Source organism: Fusarium solani, assembly GCF_023522795.1.
Source record: "Fusarium solani strain SB1 chromosome Unknown bctg00000002, whole genome shotgun sequence".
NCBI lineage: Eukaryota > Fungi > Ascomycota > Sordariomycetes > Hypocreales > Nectriaceae > Fusarium > Fusarium solani.
The window spans coordinates 4,907,275-4,929,616 of NW_027072155.1; the positions used below are offsets into that span (position 1 = coordinate 4,907,275).

At 51.6% G+C, this 22,342-nt stretch overlaps 9 protein-coding genes across 9 annotated transcripts; 6 read left to right on the forward strand and 3 right to left on the reverse strand.

Moving 5' to 3' along the window:
• Positions 1-260: 260 nt before the first annotated feature.
• Positions 261-1,439, reverse strand: MRS44_005515 (uncharacterized protein; the record flags this gene model as incomplete). The annotated part of the gene is made up of 3 exons (XM_046278018.2): positions 261-442; positions 507-1,234; positions 1,294-1,439. 3 exons carry the CDS (start codon positions 1,437-1,439, stop codon positions 261-263), a joined length of 1,056 nt encoding a protein of 351 aa, XP_046123778.2.
• A 552-nt stretch (positions 1,440-1,991) lies between these two features.
• On the reverse strand, positions 1,992-3,178 carry MRS44_005516 (uncharacterized protein; the record flags this gene model as incomplete). The annotated part of the gene is made up of 3 exons (XM_046271885.2): positions 1,992-2,725; positions 2,785-2,962; positions 3,014-3,178. The coding sequence occupies 3 exons, from the start codon at positions 3,176-3,178 to the stop codon at positions 1,992-1,994; spliced, it is 1,077 nt and encodes a 358-aa protein (XP_046123777.2).
• A 577-nt stretch (positions 3,179-3,755) lies between these two features.
• MRS44_005517 (uncharacterized protein) lies at positions 3,756-6,147 on the forward strand (the record flags this gene model as incomplete). Its single annotated transcript, XM_065622639.1, has 6 exons — positions 3,756-3,922; positions 3,982-4,525; positions 4,577-4,657; positions 4,706-5,394; positions 5,497-5,631; positions 5,679-6,147. The coding sequence occupies 6 exons, from the start codon at positions 3,756-3,758 to the stop codon at positions 6,145-6,147; spliced, it is 2,085 nt and encodes a 694-aa protein (XP_065478711.1).
• Positions 6,148-6,172: 25 nt separating this feature from the next.
• On the forward strand, positions 6,173-6,595 carry MRS44_005518 (uncharacterized protein; the record flags this gene model as incomplete). Its single annotated transcript, XM_065622640.1, has 1 exon — positions 6,173-6,595. One exon carries the CDS (start codon positions 6,173-6,175, stop codon positions 6,593-6,595), a length of 423 nt encoding a protein of 140 aa, XP_065478712.1.
• A 53-nt stretch (positions 6,596-6,648) lies between these two features.
• On the reverse strand, positions 6,649-8,109 carry MRS44_005519 (uncharacterized protein; the record flags this gene model as incomplete). The annotated part of the gene is made up of 1 exon (XM_046284438.2): positions 6,649-8,109. One exon carries the CDS (start codon positions 8,107-8,109, stop codon positions 6,649-6,651), a length of 1,461 nt encoding a protein of 486 aa, XP_046123775.2.
• Positions 8,110-8,858: 749 nt separating this feature from the next.
• On the forward strand, positions 8,859-10,490 carry MRS44_005520 (uncharacterized protein; the record flags this gene model as incomplete). Its single annotated transcript, XM_046279198.2, has 1 exon — positions 8,859-10,490. The coding sequence occupies one exon, from the start codon at positions 8,859-8,861 to the stop codon at positions 10,488-10,490; it is 1,632 nt and encodes a 543-aa protein (XP_046123774.2).
• Positions 10,491-11,210: 720 nt separating this feature from the next.
• Positions 11,211-13,949, forward strand: MRS44_005521 (uncharacterized protein; the record flags this gene model as incomplete). Its single annotated transcript, XM_065622641.1, has 3 exons — positions 11,211-11,780; positions 11,826-12,527; positions 12,645-13,949. The coding sequence occupies 3 exons, from the start codon at positions 11,211-11,213 to the stop codon at positions 13,947-13,949; spliced, it is 2,577 nt and encodes an 858-aa protein (XP_065478713.1).
• Positions 13,950-15,116: 1,167 nt separating this feature from the next.
• On the forward strand, positions 15,117-19,319 carry MRS44_005522 (uncharacterized protein; the record flags this gene model as incomplete). Its single annotated transcript, XM_065622642.1, has 1 exon — positions 15,117-19,319. The coding sequence occupies one exon, from the start codon at positions 15,117-15,119 to the stop codon at positions 19,317-19,319; it is 4,203 nt and encodes a 1,400-aa protein (XP_065478714.1).
• A 698-nt stretch (positions 19,320-20,017) lies between these two features.
• Positions 20,018-22,085, forward strand: MRS44_005523 (uncharacterized protein; the record flags this gene model as incomplete). The annotated part of the gene is made up of 4 exons (XM_065622643.1): positions 20,018-20,031; positions 20,090-20,815; positions 20,877-21,042; positions 21,282-22,085. 4 exons carry the CDS (start codon positions 20,018-20,020, stop codon positions 22,083-22,085), a joined length of 1,710 nt encoding a protein of 569 aa, XP_065478715.1.
• Between the last annotated feature and the right edge of the window lie 257 nt (positions 22,086-22,342).

The window sequence follows — 22,342 nt, forward strand, 5'->3', positions numbered from 1 at the left end:
GGGCCTCGGAGATTGCAGATACACATCGCAAGATGGAGTTGAGCTATTATGAGTATTATATAAAATAAGACTATTGAGTAAGGGCGAATACAACGTGCTTTGAATGCCAGCGAGTTCCTGGAAAATACATGAAGACATAGGTTCGAGATATCCTTGCATCGGTGTAATTAAGTGCACTTCTTCTACTTAACAACAGATTGTCGAAAATAATACAATAATCCTAGACCTTGGGCTGCGGTGGGCTTCGCGAGGCCAAGGGTTTAGGATATTTTCACAACGACTCTTCCGGTTATGTCTTGCCGCTTGAGGCCCTCCAAAACCGTCCCCACCTGATCAAAACCAACCACGGTAACCTTTGGCAAGATCTTCTTGTCAGAAGCGTGTTGAAGAAGCTCCAACATTTGATCCTCCGTCCCTACTGCCACGCCGGTGACAGTGAGCCCTTCAAGCATTGTTAGCAAACCAGGCGTGACTAGACTTGATGGTCAAAGATTGAGTGCACATACCACGAGCTGATAGCAGAGACGCACCGATGGGAACGTGAAAGTCGTTCCTCGGGAGGCCAACAGTAACGATGAGTCCCATGTTTCGCACCAAGTTTGGAGCCATGGTAAAGGCCTGCTCAGAGCCCGAGACCACCACAACAGCTGCTGCTCCCTCTCCAGTAAGTTCCTTGACTCTCTCCTCGACATTCTCTTCGACAAAGTCAATAAACTCGTGAGCACCGCTTTCGAGACTCAACTCCCGCTTGGCCTTGCCGGAATCGACTGCGATGACCCGGAATCCCCTCAATCTGCTCGCGATCTGAACACCTAGATGACCAAGTCCACCTCCCGAGCCAGATATGACCACCCAATCGTTCTCGGCCAGGCATGCATCAAGCTTTGATACAGCACCAGCCATGGTGAGGCCTGCACAGAGAAGCGGTGCCGCGACTTCTCCAGGCAGGTCGTTGGGAATTTCCGTAACATATCTGGCATCGGCTATCATGTATTGCTGCAATGTTCCCGGGACATGACGGCCCGTGTTGACCTGCTTCGGACAGTTGTTTGGAAAGCCTCTCTTGCAGGCATTGCAAAGCCCGCAGGCGCTGTAGAGCCATTTAATTCCCACCCTTTTATTCAACATGGCGGCGTCAACTTGGTCGCCGACCTTGACGACGGTTCCCACTCCCTCATGTCCTACAACAGGATTGTAAGATCCCCACCCAGACAAGGCTCGAATCTCGGATCCACTGTCATATCTGTTAACCACCGTTTCTAGCAGAGGGTTGTATGGACCAGTAATTGTTACCAGACACCAGTAAAAGAGAGTTTGACAAGAATCTCGTGGCGACCAGGAACTCCGACCGGTACATCCGACCGGATACGAATTTGCGCATTCTCTCCAGGGTTCTCAATCAACGCCGCCTTTTGAACTTGGGGAATGGGCGAATCCATTTTGACGGAATACTGGACAGACAAAGTCGATAAGATTGAGATGGATCTTGAGTAAAGCTTCAAGAGGGTTCACTCGCAGTTTGGAGATTGCTGACGGCTGTTCAATGTTCACCCTCTTGAATAGGCTTAGGTTCCGAGGGTCGTGCCGATCAACTTGCCGAGTCAACTACCGACCGAGATGCGGCCCACGTACCGAAAGAGCAAATTCGTGCACCCATTCAGGCTAGAAACTACTGAATGCCACGGGTGAGCATATTTAAAGTATGTACAATCCCCCTTTGCAAAGTCAAGTACTATGGTTTAGATACAGGTGGGTTCTGGAAAAGCATCTTGTCAAGTTATGCATGCACATCATGATTCCTTGACACAAAAGTCTCACCGCTTTCGGAACAAACTCAGTGACTGTTATACAGGCAGGCAGATAAAAGGGAATGTTTTTACTTTCGTGTTGTCTCCTTGCCCTCCAGCCCTCACTTCACGACATAACATATAGTCATTCACAATCCAACTTGGGGTGATTATTGTTCTCCGTGTCCCTTTCTACTTTAGAGTCTAGGCGTGGCCGCTGACTTGTTTGGGCTGATACAGCTCCTCAAGATAAGTCACCTCTTCAGGACTCAACTCCTTCCCTCTTGCCCCAATAGCCTGCTCAATCCTCTCAACACTGCTGAAACCAATGATGGGGCTAGTCACCCGCTTGCTGATCCAGGCCAGAGCAACATGAGCCATTGCCCAGTCATGCTTCTCGGCCAACTCGACGACTCGCCCAACAATCTTTTGGTCTACTTCAGAGAGCTCGCCCGAGCTTTGCTTCTCTCCCTTGCTTCTCTCTGTGGTTCCAAACTGTGCAGGTGGTCGGGCTAGATGGCCTCTGCAAAGAGGTGCCCAGGGAATGATGCCCACGCCAGTGTCGTTGCAGAAACGGTTCATCTCACGCTCTTCTTCGCGATAGAGAAGGTTGTAATGGTTTTGCATGCTGACGAACTGGGTCCAGCCGTTCTTCTCGGCTACGAACTGCATCCTCGCAAATTGGGTGGCCCACATGCTACTCGCACCGATATAACGCACCTTTCCGGACTGGACGAGATCATGCAGGGCTTTCATCGTCTCCTCAATTGGGGTCCTCTCGTCGAAACGGTGGATCTGGAGGAGGTCGATATAGTCGGTGTCGAGTCGTTTCAAGGAAGCCTCGACCTGGTTGAAGATGGCAGCCCTGGACAAGCCAAACTGGTTCTGGTAATCCTTGGAAGCATCGAACTCGGATCTATACACAAAGTTGCGCGCCTCTGCCATCATGTCAGTATCAAACGCTGACTACGAAAATGTGGCTGGGGAGAAATGTTACCTGGCTCCTCTCCCACGGCCCAACGACATTTGGTCAAGATGATGACCTTGGATCGCGGTATCTGGAACTTCTTCAAAGCTTTCCCGACAATTTCCTCCGATGCACCATTGCTGTAGACATTGGCAGTGTCCCACGTGTTGAGTCCACGATCATATGCAGCCTTGAGCAGCGCCAACGCCTGCGATGGAGACAGTCAGTTAGAGCGACAGAATGCCTTTAGTTAACTGACCTCATCTTCTCCAATCACCCAAGGAAGAGTTCGCTTATCACCAAAACTCATGCATCCAAAAATCGGGACCGAGATTCGGAGGCCGGATTTACCGAGCTGGCGGTACTCGCATTTGGACGCCTCAAGAGACTCCTTGAGTCGAGGCGGGAGGTTCTGGGAGGACATTTTGAGGATGGAAGCCAATTGGCGACTGTAGAACAAGGCACAGAACAAGAAGAGAAATCACTCTTAGAGGAGAAATGGACGCAAAAAGCATGATATCATCTCGATACCCTCATTCTCGGTTGCATCAGCCGCGGGGAACATGACGCGACTGGTGGAATTGGATTCCGCCAAACAGAGGGTATATCCTCGATCGGACGCCACAACACAACATGTCGATTGCAGCACTCGAGAGGCACAGCAACTGAGCCACATGTAGCGACCAAGTCCATCTCCCCGCGAGGTCTAGCCCCCATCGCCTCCGCGACACCGGCCCAGCCGAACGAGCACACACACCAAGAATCTCGCTAGAACCATTGTATTTGCGGGGATTTGTGGGGGAGGGTCCATCGGCAGTTGGTCTCGGATCCTTCGCGGGCGGTGGACACCTGATCTGCTTCTCAATCAAGGCTCGGGCATTGGATCAGTTTCCTCCCTGTCTTTGTCTTTGAGCCCATTCTTGTCAAACCAGCGCATGCACGGAGCCTGTCTCTGCCATTATCGATATCATCTTACCGAAAGACTGGGAACCCTCGCGACAATGCAACCGCAGCCGCCTGTCAAGGCCACCAGGAAACGGGTCCCGAGAGCTTGCGATCTGTGCCGGTTCCGAAAAGTCCGGTGCATCCTCGAAGCTCCGGCCAAACCCTGCGTCAACTGCAAACACAATGGGAAGCAATGCACATTTAATCGACGACATGGAATGGCGTAAGTTAGCTCCAAAGCTCCCCTTGAACTAGGATTCGTCGCTTACGAAGCTTCTATAGGTCGCGCAATCCACGAAATGGCCCCCCGACTCCGAAATCCATCGCGAATCCGACCGGAAGCCCAAGCCTCGGAGAGCCCTCGGAACCTGATCAATTCCTGATGGGATGCGCCTCCCCTTCAACGAACAAGCCTTCGGCGCAATCCGACTATGCTCAGCCTGCCAATCAGCGTGATCCAATTACGGCCGCGAATAACTCGGATGTTTTCTCGATGAACGTTGGTGTTGATGCCAATCGGTACTCCGCGGGGGTAGCCAGAAGACCCGGAACAACCTGTCACCCTGATTATTCTTTCCTACAAGCTCCCGATACTAAGAGCCTTCTGCCTCAAGACCTCGCCTTTCTCACTAGCCAGGGATGCTTTATCGTCCCTCATAGAGCCGCTCTCGATGAGTTCATGCAGCAGTACTTTCTGCATGTTCATCCCATGCTGCCGATCTTGAATGAGAAGGACCACTGGCAAGCATATAATTCACAAGACTCACAAGGCCAGGGTCGCATGTCCATCCTGGTATTGCAGGGACTCCTGTTTGTTTCGTCCGGGGTAAGGTCTCCATTCTCCCCTCGTGAGCCTCATCATCTGACAAGAGTGCAGTTCATGTCATTGGAGACCATCAAGTCCTTGGGGTTCCGCAACGTCCATCAAGCAAAGCTTGCATTCTACCGACGAGCTAAAGTAGGTTTTGCTCCATCTTTTTTCGGTCACGATAGCTGATACTGGTAGCTTCTCTACGACTTCAATTGCGAAAAGTCGTCCATCTCTATCGCCCAAGCTGCATTGCTTCTGGCACAAACCCACTTGATACCACACTGCCTCGCTGGTAACAAACCGTTGGGTTCAATATGGCTCGGAGTTGCCATTGCCTACGCTCGTGATGCCAAAGCCCATTGCTACTTCTCATTAAAGACCAAGAGCCTTGCCGAGCTCCCCAAGTTTCAGAAACTACACAACACCCTCAAACGACTCTGGTGGTGTTGCATCATCTGCGACAGGCTATTGCCACTCACTTCGCGTCAGAATATCAAGATCACCAAGTCAAACTTCAGCTTCTCCGGTTGCCCGCCTCTCGGAAGTGCAGATCTGGCTGACGAGTCATACGGGTCTGATGTGTACGATCCAACCACCAAGCTCGTTCACGCCGAGATACTTTCAAAGCTGGTCGACCTCTGCCTCATTCTCACCGATGTTCTCACTGTCACATCCGTGTTTCATAACAATCCATCTTGGATTCTCTCTAGAAGGCTAGCAGGCTTGAACGATGCGGGTCTTTGCCAGATGGCACTTTCCCGGTGGTACAGTTCATGGGCCGATGTTAAATCGACAATCCTGGAGCGAACGAACGAAAGCGATTTCACAGGGTCTTCCACCTCATCCATAACCCTCTTTGTCAACCTGGTCGAGATGTACTATCAGTAAGTTGCACCTTATTGAGGTAACACTTACGAAGGGCGATAAGCTAACAGAACAAGGTCGGCGCGACTTTCTCTCTGCCACTATGATATACTCCGCTGCAGGATTATTTCTACACCCGAATCTCATAACAAGTTAATTACGCAAAGAGAAGAACTCCAGGGTGCAGCAGCAAGCGTGACGGACTGTCTTCTAGAATTGGGTCGACTAGGACTGACACGATGGCTGCCCATGACTGCGTAAGTTACATGCCGTCCTTTTTTGATCTTTACTAACCAAAGTCTAGTATCGGGTGCACTGCATTTCCGCTAGCTCTACACATGATCGACGTTGAGCTTCTTGGGCCAGGGCATGATAAAGCTCACTCGCAGACGGCTGTGCAGGTTCTTGATCGGAAGCAGCAACAGGTCAAGGTCCTCCTCGAAACAATGAGCAGCTACAGGCAACGCTACTACATTGCAGATTGGGTCATGAGCACCATATGCCACGTCGTAAAACTTGCCAGTCAGCAGTTCCCAGGACTGTCGTCAAGTGAAGGCGTCACCAGCTCCTCTCGTGCATACTGGGCAGATATACTGCTCACGCAGCCCAGCTATTACTTGCGACTTGCCATGACGGTTGATCTCAGCATCAGCCATGGAAAGCTTCCAGATGATTCCGATTTCCCCCTCTTTGCGGCAATCCTCACATGTGGACAAGCCCTTGAATCTTCACCCAGACGCCGTGCCGAACTTCATGCCAACGACAGACGTTGACGATCGAGTGGTGGACCTCTCAGAAATGGAAGGGATGGAGACAACTGGAAACATTGGCGAGCCCATCGAGGAAAACCCAACCAAGGATGCAACTGTCCCGCAAGCACAGATCCCAACAGACCTCTCAGATCTCCCCGTCAGCGCATCCAACGAGAATGGGATGGCATCTGACGATTTCAGTGCTGCACTTGATCTTGAGATGTCAGAGATTCCTCTAATGAGTCTCGATGACTTGCACATTGTGGTTTCAGGCACCGCAGACAACTCTTGGCCGTATAAACTCCTCGGCTCGTCGTCAGGTGGCTCTACGGCGTGGGACTGCTTTGCATGGACGGGAAACAGCATGGGTGGGTCAGAAGTGCAAGGAGGTTTTCTTGAGGAGCTTGATACATATCTTGGCGTGGATGATTATAGAGAAGGGGGTTTATCTGCTGGTCTAGCTATCTGAAGCAAGAAGAGAGTCTCATAATAAAGCAGCACATGATTTCATGATACATAGATTTACTGTGGAATCCCCAGGATCCCATTCTCCTCGCTCGGTAAAACGTCTCTAAACACTTGAACCACGAGTTGCACCTCGGTCGCTGACCAAGCCTTCTGCAAGGCTCGTTTCTGCTCAAGAACTTGATCCTTGAAATTGGCCCATTGGCTGTCGTTATGACCCTTTGATATGGCTTGCACGACGACACATGCAAGCCTTGAAAACTCATAGAGACTATGCGCCAACTCGGCCAAATCACCCCATATGTGTGATTCTGTACCTCGAAATACCCGAAGAGTGAATTTTCGGATGTCACGAGGAAGCGTTTCTGTTAAGCAAGCGGTCGCTGAGCGAGACATGCTCATATTGATGGGCGAGTCCCAGCAGCGGCAGATAGAGTTCTCATCCAGTTTGAGTGTTTGTATCGCCGAGAAATCTTCGAGATCGGTCATGGAAATGAGGTTGCCTCGGTTCGGCCACTTGCAACGAGCAAACGCACCAAGGTGGATATCGAGAAATTTGATGTTGAGGTTTGCATCATGAGTGCGCAGTGCTCGCAGCATATGCGGTACGGAAAGATGTCTCGCCACAGGATTAGGATAACGGTAGTTCTCTGACGCGTATCTGAAATGCTCAAGGTTGGGAGCCATGGCCACCAACTGGGATAGAAACATTTCACCCCAGTCACGAGTTTCCAGGGCACATTCTTGAAGTTCAATATGCCGGAGACTTTCGAGAGTCGGGTGCATACGACCGAATTCTTCTTGTCCAAAGAGCGAATCGTGCAAGTTTGTGACTCCCCGTATCCGTAATTGCCGCAGATTGGACGTGGCGTTGAGCAACAAGGCGGTGTCGATGCTGGGGCGAGTGAATGGCATCTCGATTGTGTCCTTTCTCCCTAACTCAAGATGGTGAAGTTGTGAAAGCTTGCCGACTCTTCTGAATCGTGTATAGAGAAGAGGGTATTGGTTGCCATGATTAGTCCCCTTCTTTGGGCTGTAGAGTCTCAGCGTCTCGAGGTTTGGCGACATGGCGATGACGAGTTCCACGCAGACATCCTCAAGTATCACATCTTGGGAGGAGCCTCTCCCGAACCTGAGGATATCCTCCCCTTGATGGAACATGTGCAGCTCATGGGCAACTGAGCTCAGGACCTTCAACTCTTGAGCAGTCCCGTCGCAGAAACCCGCCGCAGGTTGGCGGAATTCTCTCACTTCTGCGGCGAGATCTGGTCGGCTAGAGAGAGTTCTGACAAGTTTGGCCAAATTAATCGCTTCGTGCGCGAGAGTGCGATATGCCAGAGGTTGCGCTATTTCTCGAAAGGTCCTTGACGCGCCACTAAGGCTGAGGAGGGCCTTCGGACCGTCATTCCTCGAGTCACGAGGTTCTGATGGCAGCAAATCATGGCAGATGAGCTGTAAAAGTTCAAATGGGAATGTTCCTAGCCCAACTTTGGGCGAAACTTCTGCGCATAGGCTCATGGTTTAGCGTACCGGAGAGGTGGCTGTTGCCATGGTTATCAGATCTTGGTTATCAGATGTTGGGAGTTGTGGATATGAGGGAATAGAGAAGTGGGGACCGGCATTCTCTCCGGGATCACGCAACCTGGTAGACTATCTTGATCCATTTTTGTGATTTATAATTACTAGCCTTCACAAGGGAATTTATAAAGATGAGTAAAATAGAGAGGTGGCTCTTAATACCACCGTCATCCTTCACAGCAAACCCACAAGAACAGACACTGTCTGCCGTTCAAAATAGGTCTGCAACAACAGGCCTGGAACGAGCATGTAGTTCCCAAACGCATTGGCTCGGTGAGTGGATGAACTAATCGACTATGCGCCCCCAGACGATACGGGAAAGGTTCCTATCGTAGACATGGTACAGGATCGGGTTGAGGTACCCGACACATTCGAGATCGGGTTGGTCGGTCCGATCGCAGGTGCATGCCCTGCCGAACTAATCCGCCCCGGGCCACGCTAGGTGGGGAGAGGTGAAGGCGATTGAGTTGACTTGTTAACTATCAAGTTAACATAACCGAGGCCCCTTCATAGCTCTGTTGGATGATTCGGGGAGCTGGAACCGATCTCCTCACCCTCATCTGGAATACCCCGAACAACTTGGGCTGTAGGCGGTTACAATTCAAGGATGGTAAAGATAGTCGACCGTATGATATAAAGGCTTGTAAGGGCAGCATCATCAAATAGGCAAATCAGTTCAGTTTCACATCATGATGAAATCCTCCATCGTCTTACTCACCTCCTTGGTAGGCCTCGCTCAAGCCTCTCCTTACGGCCCTCCCCCGCAAGAATGCTCAGCAGAGAATATCGACATCCCACCCATCTTTGGGCTCGAGGTTGTTTCTATCCAAGCAACCAGCATGTTTAACGAAACCGTTCTGGCCCCTGACGGAGCTATGCGAAATTCATTCCCTGTTGACCGTAACCTCACTGGCTTGTCCTATTGCAATGTCACGGTCACCACTCGCCACCCCGGCTACGCCGAGGGAGCCATCAGTACCGGCGTTTACCTGCCTCTTAAGGGCTGGAACGAGCGCATGCTGGGCATTGGCGGCAGTGGCTTCGTCGCGGGGAACTTGCGCCCTGATGTACTCGCGCCTATCGCGTCTGGCTGGGCTACTGTGTCTTCATCGGCAGGAGTTTCGGTGGGCACAATGGCCAACCGGACAACTGAGGTTCAAAACTCGGATGTTTGGGCTTTGCTCAGTACAGGCAACGTGGACCTCGAAGCTCTCGCTGACTTCGGGTACCGTGCCCTCAGCGATGCTGCGGCTATCGGCAAAGCAGTCGTCGAAAACTTCTATGGGAAACCTCCCCGATACCGCTACTGGAACGGTTGTTCGACTGGCGGACGGCAGGCTTTGATGCTGGCGCAACGGTACCCAGACGCATACCATGGCCTTCTTGGCGGCTGCCCGGCAATCAATTGGGCCAGGTTTCTGTCCACCGATATCGTGCCGCAGCTGGTTATGCGGAACGTAGCTGGGGGGCACGTCCCGGCTCCGTGTGAGTTCCGAGCCATTACCGCTGCCGCGCTGGAGGAATGTGACGGATTGGACGGCGTCGTGGACGGGTATGTCACGGATCCAGAAGCATGCAAGTTCAACGCTTCCTCCGTCCTGGGCAAAACAATCGACTGCCCCGACCTCCCGGGAGGCACAACCACCATCTCTAAAGCTGCTGTGGCAGCCGCCGAGGCTTCCTGGGCAGGATATCACACCGTCGACGGCGAGTGGCGCTACTACGGCGTGAGCCGGACCACCAACATCACTGGAGGCGGTAGTCTTGCCAGCACTATCTGCCAAGCTAATGGTACCTGTAATCTGGCACCCTTTGGCATTGCCAATAACTGGGTCAAGAACTTCCTCATGAAAGACCTCGAGGCCGATCCCATGACCTTGACTCTTGCCGAGTTCGACCGCCTCTGGCAGGTCTCGGTTCAAGAGTGGGCTTCGTTCATGGCCACGGACGACCCGGATCTACGCCCCTTCCACAGGGCCGGCAGCAAACTCCTCGTATGGCACGGCCTGGACGACATCCAGATCCATGCGGGCGGAACAGAGGAGTACTACAACCGAGTTCTGGCCGTCGATCCAAATGCGACTGACTATTTCCGATTTTTCCAAGCTCCCGGGATTGGCCATTGCTCTGGTGGAGCTGGCGCGTATCCTGGCGAGTCTCTGCAGTCTCTAATTGACTGGACTGAGAGAGACACGGCACCCAACACCCTGTATGGCCGTACTGCAAGTGGCAAGGAACGCCCACTCTGTTTATACCCCAAGAAGGTTACCTATAATGGTGGGAAAAACACAGATGATGCTAGCTCTTATAATTGCGTTTAAGGCTATGCAGGTTAGGTATAGGTGTGGATGCTAAAGGCTATGATATTTCCCGAAATATTGCTAGTGCTAGACTGAGGTGGAGGAGTGCTTTGTATCCGTCGCTAGGTGGTCCCAATAGTTCAGATGGCATTAGACCGAGGCAGATTAGGTATTGCAGCTCAAGGGGGAATACTCCTAGCTCTATCTTAGGCGAAAGATCTAGATCGTGGCCCATGTTTTAATATGACTTGGACAGCCACCGTAGCTCACCAGATTCCTCATCGAGAGTGATATTGTGATTATAGTGAGGGAATTACATGCTGGCTGACCGGCAACTATGCTGGCTACACATTGTGCCTACCATGATTGGCACCAACACAGCAAGCCTCAGTTGCACATTGGCCCAACCCCACCCTCTTTTTCCGGTTGCCTTTTCTTGTTGCCTTTTCTTGCTGCCTTTTCTTGCTGCCTTACCGTGTCTCAGTTGTTCTCTCTTGTCTCAGTAAGCAAAAGAAAGCAGCCAAGATGAGGCTTGCTTTGAAGCGAGGCGTAGGCCTCCGTATCGACCCCGCCCTGTTAGGCACCGTGGGTGGGTGTAGAGACCAGGCTCCATGAGTTGCGAGACACCATCTTCTCATTGTGAGGCTTTTATCTTCTTCTTTTCGGCTAAAAACACCCAAGGGAGACTTTTTCGCTTACCTCGCCCAGCCTTCAGTTCCTTGAGCCTTCAATAACTCCACCATGGACCATCTAGAGAACGCCATTTTGGAGGCCAGAAAGGCCGTTGAGACTGCGTCGGATGATGATCCAGATTGGAGCAACCTACTTGCAACGCTTGCAGCTCAACTCGGAGACAAATTCATGGCCACTAAAGACAGGGTCGGCATCGAGGAAGCCATTCGCGTTTGTCGAGAAGCTGTCGATGCAACAGAGCGCGATCAGGCGGATCGCATAAACCGACTGGTTTTTCTCGCCTATTTACTCAATGACAAGTTCATGTTGGTTGGTGAGATGGATGACCTGGATGAGGCCATCTCGGTAGCTCAGCAGGTCATTGATGAGACGCCAGAAGACCATCCACAGTTCTTAATGGGCTCGACAACGCTTGGTCACCGTCTCAGAGACAAGTTCGCGAGAACAGGAACAACCCCCGATCTCGAAAAGGCCATCGCTGCTTCAAGTCAAGCCTTGGAGGTTATGCCAGACGATCATCCGGATCGGTCGGAACAATTTGGAGAGATTTCGAATTTGCTCGCGAGCAGATACTCAAGGACGGGAGCCATGGAGGACCTTGAGAGAGCGATTCAGATGGTGCAAAATGGCGTCGATTCAATGATTATCGACAATTAATCCCAGAAACCCTCATTCCTTCAACATCTTGGGGGCCTACTTGGGCTGAAATCTCTGAGGACTGGCTCCCTGGCTGACCTTGAGGAAGGCATTCGGGTCGTCGGAGAGGCCGTAGCGATGCCCTTGAGCGGCGATGACAATAGAGGGGTTGTCTTGAACGCCCTCGGGCATCTGCTGGCAAGCAGGTATGCTGTTGCTGGGGCATTAGCTGATCTCAACGAGGCCATCTCCCTGACGAGGCAAGCAGTTGATACACCAAGCAACAACCAGACAGTCTTGTCTCAGAGGCTGGGAAACCTCGCAGTGCAGCTTCAGCAGAGGTTCCTGAGGACAAAGGCGGCACCCGACCTCGAGGAGTCGAGTCAGCTCTCCAAGAGGGCCATGGAGATACTCCCAGACGACCACCCAGATCAGTCAAGGCATCAACATGATCTTGGGATCAAGCTTGCGCGCAAATTCACCATCACAAACGACATGGCTGATCTTGAAGAGGGTATTCAATGTATCAGGCTTGCACTTGAGAGGATGCCTCACGATCATTCCAACAGAGCAGTTTACTTGCACAGTCTAGCCAACGGACTGATCCAGAAGGGCTCGGAGACCTTTGAGCCTACAGATGTCGATGAGTGGATTGCTGTGACAAAGGAGGCACTTTCTCTCACCCCATACAACCATACGGACCGAGGAGAACAGTTGTATAGTCTTGGGGTAGGGCATCTCGCCGCCTGTGCAGTGAACAAAACAGGAGACGGGGTTGAAGAGGCCATCGCCTGCTTCAACTCGGCTCTACGTCAACCAAATGCACCCACTCTTTGCCATATTTAGGCTTGCATGTCTCTACTGCCCATCAACCCAGATTGGAAAGAAAGCTTGGAGGCGGCCAAGCTCGTCATGGGCCTTCTTCCTCGTCTTACACGGCGATCTCTCGACAACGAGGATAGGCAGAATTCACTGGGCGAGATTGCTGGCCTGGCCTCTGATGCGGCGGCGGTGGCAATACAGTCTGAAGATGTCGGCGCTGCCCTGGATCTACTTGAACAGGCCCAAGGTTTGCTTGGAGCTTCCCTCGAAGATATACGGACGGATGTCTTGGATTTACGAGAGGCGCACCCGGAACTTGCACAGAATTTCGAACGACTCAAAGATGAGCTTGCGAGAACGACCGACATGAATCAAACTGCTGATGAATTGGCATCCCGCGAGAGTCAGGCCCTGCGGCGCTACGATGCTGGAAAGGAGTTTGATGAGCTTGTTGAGCGTATACGCCAACTTCCCAATTTCAAGGATTTCCTACGAGCGCCAGGACTGACAGCGATGCAGAGCGCCACAGACCGTGGTCCCATTGTGATCATCAACGCCAGCCTGATCCACTGCGATGCGATTCTCATCCGGCAGGATCGCATCCAGACCATATCATTGCCCGGGCTATCTCTACATACTATCGAAGAGAAGGTGTTGATTGGTGATCGCGGAAGCCCCCAGGTTCTCGAATGGCTATGGGACACTGTCGCGGCCCCGGTCCTGGACGCCCTCGGCTTCACACAAGCTCTTTCGGATGATGATGAATGGCCTCACATGTGGTGGATTCCTACTGGCCTTCTTAGACAATTTCCTCCGCACGCGGCGGGATATCACAGAAAACGAAGTGCTGAAACAGTGATTGACAGAGTCATGTCCTCGTATGGCTCGTCTGTCAAAGCAATCTTACGTGGGCGCGAGCGTCGTGTATCACCCGAGGGATCAATCAACGCGGTTCTTGTCGCGATGGAACAGACCCCGGCACGTTCAGACCTTCCCTTTGTTGGTGCCGAAATCAAGGCCGTCAGCAGTCTTTGCGCATCAATGGGACTCAATGTTGTTGAACCTGATCGGCGGAAGCAGGAGGTGATGACGTGGTTGCAAAGCTTTCACTTTGCTGGTCATGGATCCACAAACCAAGACGACCCGTTGAAGAGGTTCTTGTGCCTGGAGGATGTTAGATCGGATCCCCTGAGAGTCGCTGATCTTCTCAATCTAAACCTCAAGGAGAACCCCCCTTTCTCGCGTACCTCTCAGCGTGCGGGACTAGTCGTATCCAACAGGAGCGGCACATGGATGAGAGCATGCACTTGGTCAGTGCATGTCAACTAGCAGGATTCCGTCATGTTATTGGCACCCTGTGAGAGGTAAATGATGAAATCTGCGTCGAGATGGCCCGGATCACATATGAGGGCATCAGAGACGGGAAGATGACTGGTGAGTCCGTATGCCGTGGCCTTCATATGGCAATTCGGAAGCTCCGAAACCGTTGGTTAGACGAGCTACAACGAGGGGAGAGTATGGGAGCGGCTAGAAACAGAAGCGGAATTGCGAAGAGGCCTGCGAGCTATGGTAGCAGGTGGGTGAGGAAGAGGACTCGCGTTGAAGCGAAAGGGAAGAAGCCCACTTTTGGAACGAAGTGGATGAGAGTTTCCGGAAAGCCTGGAATAAAAGGGGTGGGAACAGCCACCGCAAGTCAGAGATTGGCAATGAGAGGCAACATGGAGGACATGATTGATATGCTGGGCAGAGACGCTTCTTTGGCCATCATTCAGCAGTTCAGAAAGGCACCTTCGCCGACTTGGGTTCCTCTTGTACATTATGGGGTGTAGTCGCTTGGAAGACTGAACATTTATAGGTAGGATACGATGCTTTACGGTGTGGGGTTTTAATGCTGCCACCTATTGATAACTGTATCTTTTACTGTTATACCTAATGATCGCTTTTAGAGAGGTCATCGACAACAATACCTGAGTACAGATAACAGTGTTTGTGATAGAAGCGTACCAACTCACAGTAGATCGTCGGAGGTTGCCGGACGCGGCTGCCAATGGTCGTTTCCTAGCCGAAGCTGCAAGCGACATCTGCAGGTGGTCAGCTGCAGTCATTCTGTGATACCCGAGCCAATAAAAGATGGATTGTTCAAAATGAGGCCTCCGGCTTCAAGTGTTGCCCTGGACTCACGCTCTCCAGCTCTTCTGCCCACCCTTCTTCTCAACTTACAGGAGGAAGCCGTCCTACTAAACAATCTTTTGGGTTAGCTTCGAGTCATGATGTGAGCGTTGGTGTGGTAGTGGTCAATCCTTGATAGATAAGATGCGAAATGGGGAGATGGATTCGGCAGGTGATTCCGCTACCTCTCAACCTGAACATCACTTTTTTTCTAAAAAAAAAAACGGGCCATTAAAGTCGGAAACTACAGGATCGTATGCGTCGAATGCGCCCGAGGCGTTATAAGCAAGTGACCACCGGACAAACAAACAGGGTATCAATTGTACGATGATTGGAACCAACGCAGCAAGCCTCACTTGCACATTGGCCCAGCCCCATTTAATGCCGCCATCTCCTCTGTGTCCCTTCCTCCCGGAAACCCATTCTTCTCCGAAAACCTTCATCCCTGGTATGGCCTTCAAATCGGCCATTGGAAAGGCTGCCGAGATGGAAGACGACTCCGTCTCAGCACACAACCAGGTTGTGTCAAACACTCTAGGCGAGCCTCTTTCAGACACTGAACCGAAAGGCGAGATGAAAGCTCCCCCTTCCTCTAATAGTAGTTTCTCTCACGTCTTGGAAGAATTTCCAGCATCGGACGAGATCCAAGACCCAGCTGAGCGGAGACATGAGTGCGAGCCCGACACCCCCGATGCGAATGGTTCCGATTCCGATTGGGAGTCGATCGATGAAGACACATCAGAAGAACTGGTAGACGATGAGAGCACATCTAACAGAACGACTGAAGATCATGAGATATCTGATGAAGCTACTGAAGGTGAAAATGCATCTGAGTTGAGCCATTTTGGGCTACTCTGGGGTGATGGCGACGCTCTGGTAGAGCTTATTTCAAGTCACGCAGACCCCAACAATGCGTTTGCAGTTCAGTTCATACGGGCCATGGGCAAAATGTACCAAAAGCACGGTAAATTTGAACTGGCCGAACCACTCCTCCGAGTGTCGGTGCACGAACTCGGTCGCATAGCCGGAAGGCTACATGAGCATACGCTCAGCACGGTATTCTCACTCGCAGCCGTGCTCTCTCACCAAGGAAAGCTCGATGAGGCTGGAAAGCTTGGTCGCAGGGCTATCCGAGGCTACTTGAAAGTGAAAGGCCCAGGGAATGATGCTACGATGCGTGTCCTGAGAGAGATATCTTGCGCCTACTCTGACATATGCCGTCAACTATTGCAGCACGATCCACCAGCTGGCTCGCAGGAAAGATACCAAGTCTCCCGCCACACAGATATGTACATCTCTATCTGTCAAGAACTTCCTTTATCAGCAGCGTCAGCCATGCTCGGTAGTCTAGGCTCAGTGCTTGCCTTGGCTGGACACACCACAAATGCCAACTTGGCGTTTCAATGGAAGTACGCATCCCCCCTTTCTAGGCCCCATTACTGGCATGAATGCAACATGTGCGGGCAGGAAATTTTGTCGTTGCCCGTACACGTTTGCCTGACTTGCATGGGCATCGAACTCTGCTCGCCATGCTACCGGTCTCTCACCTCGTCAAACGTCCAGGGAGGGTCCGAAGACAGTAGCGTCCTCGGCTCTCTTTCCTGCTGTATGGCTCATGAATTCTTCAAAATTGAGAAAAACGGCGCGCAACAAATCTCGCCCGGGGATGACTCGGAGACCACCGATGCATTCAACGCTTGGCTTCGAGATACTGCAGAAGAAGTTCAAGGAGCAAATACGGTGTTGAGACCAGAGCCATTCGTCACCGGAGCCGAGGAGACTCCAACCGATGCCCTCTCAACGTATATCATGCGACGTGTTACAACCGACACGTTTCGGGTATTCATGGGGCTTCAGGTCGCGGCAGGGGATGCGCCCTCGAGACTGGACAACTCAAACACTACCAACTCATTGAAGGCCTGGCTCCAAGATTCCGTAAACAATGCTGCATCTCCAGAGGCATTCTTCGGAGCCAACCTCGACACCGTCGCTCATTCCCTTATACGACAGATTATAGCCAAGGCATTTCAAGATGAAGATTTGTGGAACCCTCTCGACAACCTCTGGAAGTACAGTCAGTCGGCTATGAAATCACATCATGCAATGAAGTTCAAATGTGTTAACACACGAATAGATCCGAATTATCCGCCCAACCAACAAGAGGCGGGACCATTTGCGGAATTGGCCGCACACCTCATGGCCGAAGTCCGAAGGTCCAAAGAAACGATACCCAAAGAGTTGAGCTCTCCAGTAACGAGTCGTGTGATTCCCTCCGACTTTTTCTATGACACGCTCCCACTCAATGAGGGTGGAACACTCATACGGCTTCTGGAGCTACTCCCTGGAGAGACAGCCGAGCCCCTCGTATGCAATCTTGTTGTTGAAGACATGCTCGACTCTCCGGTATATGAAGCCGTGTCATACACCTGGGGGAATGATACCAGCCCGACTCATGAGGCTGAAGTGGAGGTGAATAGCGTCAGATTGCAGGTCACGCCAAACCTCCACGCATGCCTGCTCGCTCTCCGACACCGCGATGCCTCGCGGATGCTATGGGTGGATGCGATATGCATTAACCAAAAGAACAACCAGGAGAAGAGCGAGCAGGTGGCAAGGATGACTAGCATATACAATTCCGCGTCCAATGTGCTGGTCTACCTCGGGGATGGCGGTGAAGCTGAGGAGGCCCTCTTCAAGTACTTCAACAGAGAGGGGAAGGAGGAGGAATCCTTCCAAGATAGCATTGACAGGTTAGGACTGGTGAAGCTGGACATACTCAAGACATTCGTTGCCCTCTGCAGCAGGGAATGGTGGGCTCGAATATGGATTCAACAGGAGTTTGCTCTCCCGCCGACGGAGCCGATATTTTGCCTAGGCCATCTACGGACTCAAGCATTACACCTGCATCATGGTATCCGCAAAATGCTCTCAGCAGAAGATTTGCGCATGATATTTTCCCATGATGATGCGCGCTGGAGCTTGGCTGCAAAAGCAGCGCAGCACATAGATCGAGCACTCGCAACCCTCAGTATGCGCTATTCGTTCCGGGTTGGCCCCAAGAACCTCAGCACCCTCCTTTCAACGACGCCACAATCAAAATGCTCTGATCCACGAGACGTCATCTTCGGCCGCTATATCTTCATGAAACCAATTCTCCGCGCAGTGTTCAAGCCGGATTATTCCCTCACTACTGAATCTCTCTTCGGAATGGCAGCTATATGGCTTCTCAAAATTGAGGTTGGGATGGAATTATTCTGGTTCTATCCCAGCAGGCTATCGTCCAAATCACCCTCTTGGGTACCCGACTTCACAAAACGAGCCTCCGAAATTGAGCGTCCGTTCCCCACGGTGAAAGGCCAGGCGAAATGGCGCGCAGAAGACCAGGCCGACGATCCTCTAGACATCGATCGCGGCATTCTCAAAATCTACGGCCGCCCTCTCGACATCATAACTGACATCTTTAGGGTAGGCGACGCGCCTCTGCCTGAGTTAGTAGGGCAAATCTTATTCCTAGAGCATAGCCTGCTTGTGATTGCGGAACAGGACATTCCCGAGCGCCGTCACCCCCTTTCGGAAGTATTACCCGGTTTGAAGGCTAAAGTCCGTCCGCAGGAGTGGAGCCTGGGCATTCATAAGTCAATTTATGGGTGGGTTCCGGAAGAAGTCTACTCGGCGCTCTTTGAGGCGGTCACTTTTGTTCAGTCCCAGGTTCTGGACAGTCACAGCCGATTCTTCGCTTTTCCCGACGCATGCTTGCAACTCAATAGACGCTTTGTGGATTTTTACGCCTTGCTCGGAGATCAACACCTCGCCGAGCTTTTCTGGGCTTCCTTGTGCGATTTCAGAAATCTGATTGCACGGATCAAAGACCTCAGAATTCCAAGACCTCCATCATCCCCTCTCTCCGAGGGGAGGCAGGGCGTGATGTTCTCGACGAACCAAATGATAAAGGAGATACAGGTCCCTGACGTTCCCTCCTCACTGGCAGCCGAAAACGAGGATACGATGGGAATTTCCTCTTCTTCAAACCACAGTTATGAAGAACTCCAGGCCATAATCGCAGATTGTGAGCTTGAAGAGGAGGTTCAATTGCGAGCGAGGTTCATAGTGCAGCTCGCCAAGCTAATCAAATCGTCGGTTGATGCGGACGGGAGATGGATCGGTGCTAGCGGTCAGTCACAAGAGCAGGTCGCGGATGGACAAGAAGAACCAGTCCCTGAGCTGAAAGAGGGGGTCAAAAACCATTTGCAGGAGAAGTGGAGAGAAACAGTCAGAGACTTTCCCCATCGAACGATCTTCATCACGGAGCAAAGGTTAGTGGGTGTTGGGAGAACAGGCGTGACTGACATCAGAGTCGGTGATAAACTCATTATGTTGGAGAATATGCTGTTTCCAATGGTGATCAGGCCGCGGGATCTTGGGTTTCATGAGATTGTGGGATATGCTGATATACATGGATTGGATGGCCAGGCTTTTCACAACCTTGGCCAAGAACAGAAGCCACCAAGGAGGGTATTCAAAGTTGAGTAGTTGGTTTCTTGTTCTCTTTTCTCTTTCCTCTCCCCTTTTATATAAATTAGGTTTCTTTATACTGATTTGAGTGACCATGTTTTATATCATTGGGTTTTGATGCTGTCACGTGTTTATTAGTGTGTCCTTTGATCTTGTGTACGACCAAGACGTCATTGAAAAGAGGAAGAATACTGATTTAAGTCTACGAGCTAACTACCCTCTTTTATTCTTATTTTATAACAGCAGTTCACTCTTGATAAGCTACGAAGCGGGAGAGTTACAAAGTGGGGAGATGGTTTAGGCAGGTGATTCCGCCACCTCTCACCCTAAACGTCACTTTCAAATAACGGGGCATTAGCAAAGTTGGCAACCACTTCCGGAGCCCCCATTCCCAAGGCAGTCCAATGCGGCTCGCTTGCTCTGTCAACATTCCTCCTTCTTGCCATACCCGAAATGCGAAACAGAAGCTCCCCGGCTGTAAAAAGCACAAAGAATCAGCGCCGACGTGGCAATTACTCCCTTGGCGGGTGTGAGACCTGCAGGGTCCGTCACATGAAGTGTGACCGGGTCCGGCCGGCTTGCACCAACTGTGTCAAGTCTCAGAAGACGTGCGAGTTCAGTTCTCATGAGGTTCGATGGATGCCATCGGCTGCCCCACAAGGGAGCGAGGAGGAGTCTCTGCCAACAGAAGATCTGTCAAGTTTTCGAAGTCGACAATGCTTAGAATCCTGTAAGTCGTCTTCTTGGCCTGGTGTCGCTTCCTTGGAGAAGCCATGTGCCACTAACAGGTCGCAAATAGTCCAAAGCAGGGTGGACATGTGCCAGGCACTGGCGGCCGGAATCCCAAGCACAGTCGACGCCGCCCTCGCTGATTTGGAAGAGAGTTCCAAAGTTCCTGCCCAGGCATCTGCAATCGGGCCCTTCTCTGTGCTTAATTTCAGCTTACAGACACCGCAAACTTGTACAAGCCCGTCCACCCATTCGTCCTCCTCTCAACAAAACAAAGACTGTTCGCAAATCGTTGCTTCTCAGCTCAATATTGCGGCAACGAGCAGCACTCTTACCGAGGAACTTGCCCTTCCAACACCCGATGCCAGCGCTGGATCCTTCACTGATTTCCTCCAATGGGGAGATCTCTTCAACTGGGACATCATCCCCAACTCTATGGCCTTGGATGACCCATTTCTCACCAACGACATTGACTCCACTCGATGTGAGGGACAGCCTAGCAACCTGATGATACCTGGATGTACCAACACAAGCCCCCACGCGTCAACCAGACCAATCGAGTATCCTACTAGCGCACAGTACAACCTGGTACTACCGGTCGATGTCTTACCGGATGCCCCTCGGCTTTTAACACATTTTGAGAACGTCGTTGTCCATCGAATGTCATCTCTGCCGATATACGAAAAGTCCCCTTGGTCGACTATGCATATTCCGGCAGCCATGATCACTCTCAGCAAGCTCACGCTCTTTTCAGTGGATGCAAGCAAGATAAGCTACGCCAACATGTCCAATTTCTACGGGCTGCTGGCCGTGTCTGCTTACCATCTCTCTAAAAGATCAAGAGAGTGGAGATCTTTGTCGAGGTGAAGGGTACTGGACTGCGGTGTACGAGACAACATATGAAGCTGCCAAAAAGCACCTAGATCAATCCTTAGAGAAGGAAACGCAGAGTTCGAATAAGGCCAAGTATAAGGAGCAGCTAATGGCAATGGGTTCTACCACGACGACTTCGGTAAGCTTTATCACAATTCCCGGGCCCTACAGCGTAGCAGTTCTAACAGACACAGTTCATCTCCAATAACCAGGTAGACGTCGACCACTACCTAGTAGAGTTTGAGAAGCTCTTTCGCACCCGTGGTTTTGCCAAGGGAACAGTGTCACGCCGCACACGTTTATTACATCACTTATACGCTTGGGTCCGAATCGTTTCTGAAAGCACTCGGATGGTCTGCCATGCGATACAGAACGCAGGAAACATCCGCCCACCGCCCGGGCCAACATCTTGGCGCCGAGGATGATAGAGATACAATGTCTCAAGATGGGGGAAGGGGCACCGTTATAGATCCAAGACTTGATGACTTCTTCCGTCTCCCGCCACGTACACCGATACGCAACAAGGATACGCACCAGGAAATCCATATTTCAGGAAGCGGCACCGACGAGGACGGCCTTTACATGCAAATATACGGAATCCCTGAGACCTGGTTACGCTTGCTGTCGCAAACAACGAGATTAGCCAACGAGATGGACGTGCTACATCAGCCCGATAATCAGGCCGACATAGAGACATTCATGGTCCTACAACGTCGCGCAAGCCAACTCGAGGAGTCAGTATGCGCCTTCAGGTCCAAATGCCTAGCATTCAAAACAAGCACCACCACGAGCCACTTGCACATGCTGCGCGCCCTGTGTTCGGCCCTGCTCATCTACTTCTACCAACGCATCCGACGTGTCAACCCAATGATCCTTCAGAGCATCATAGATGACGTCATCGAGGCCTTGCAGGACTATGATCAAGCCCTCAAGCAGCAGGGGCTCGAGATTTCAGGCACCGCGTGGCCCGCGCTCATTGCCGGATCAGAGGCCGAGTCCAAGATTCAGCGCGATCAGATCATGGCGTGGATCGACACCAGGATACTTGCAGCGGGATTTGGAAGCTACTATACTGCGAAAGAAATAATCGAGGAGGTGTGGGCAAGGAGGGACGGAGCATCGAACCTCACTACGTGGATGGATGTGTGCCGAGACAAGGGCCGGTGGCCAATCTTGGCCTGATAGGGCATTCATTTCAGATCTTGGCCTTGAGATGCAGCATAGACTTAACTAAAGGACCTCATCTAGCACAGAACATTTCACGTGTCAACTATCGGATAGATCTAGCTAACGAAAGAGGCGTGATAAAACAGGAGCAAGCAGACAAATGATAAGTAAAATGGAAATGGAGCAGCTAACAATGGAAAGCATTCTCAAGGGAAACAAAAGCTAGACAACACCCGGAGCGGTGAACAAAAGCAATCACCATGCCCGTCCTC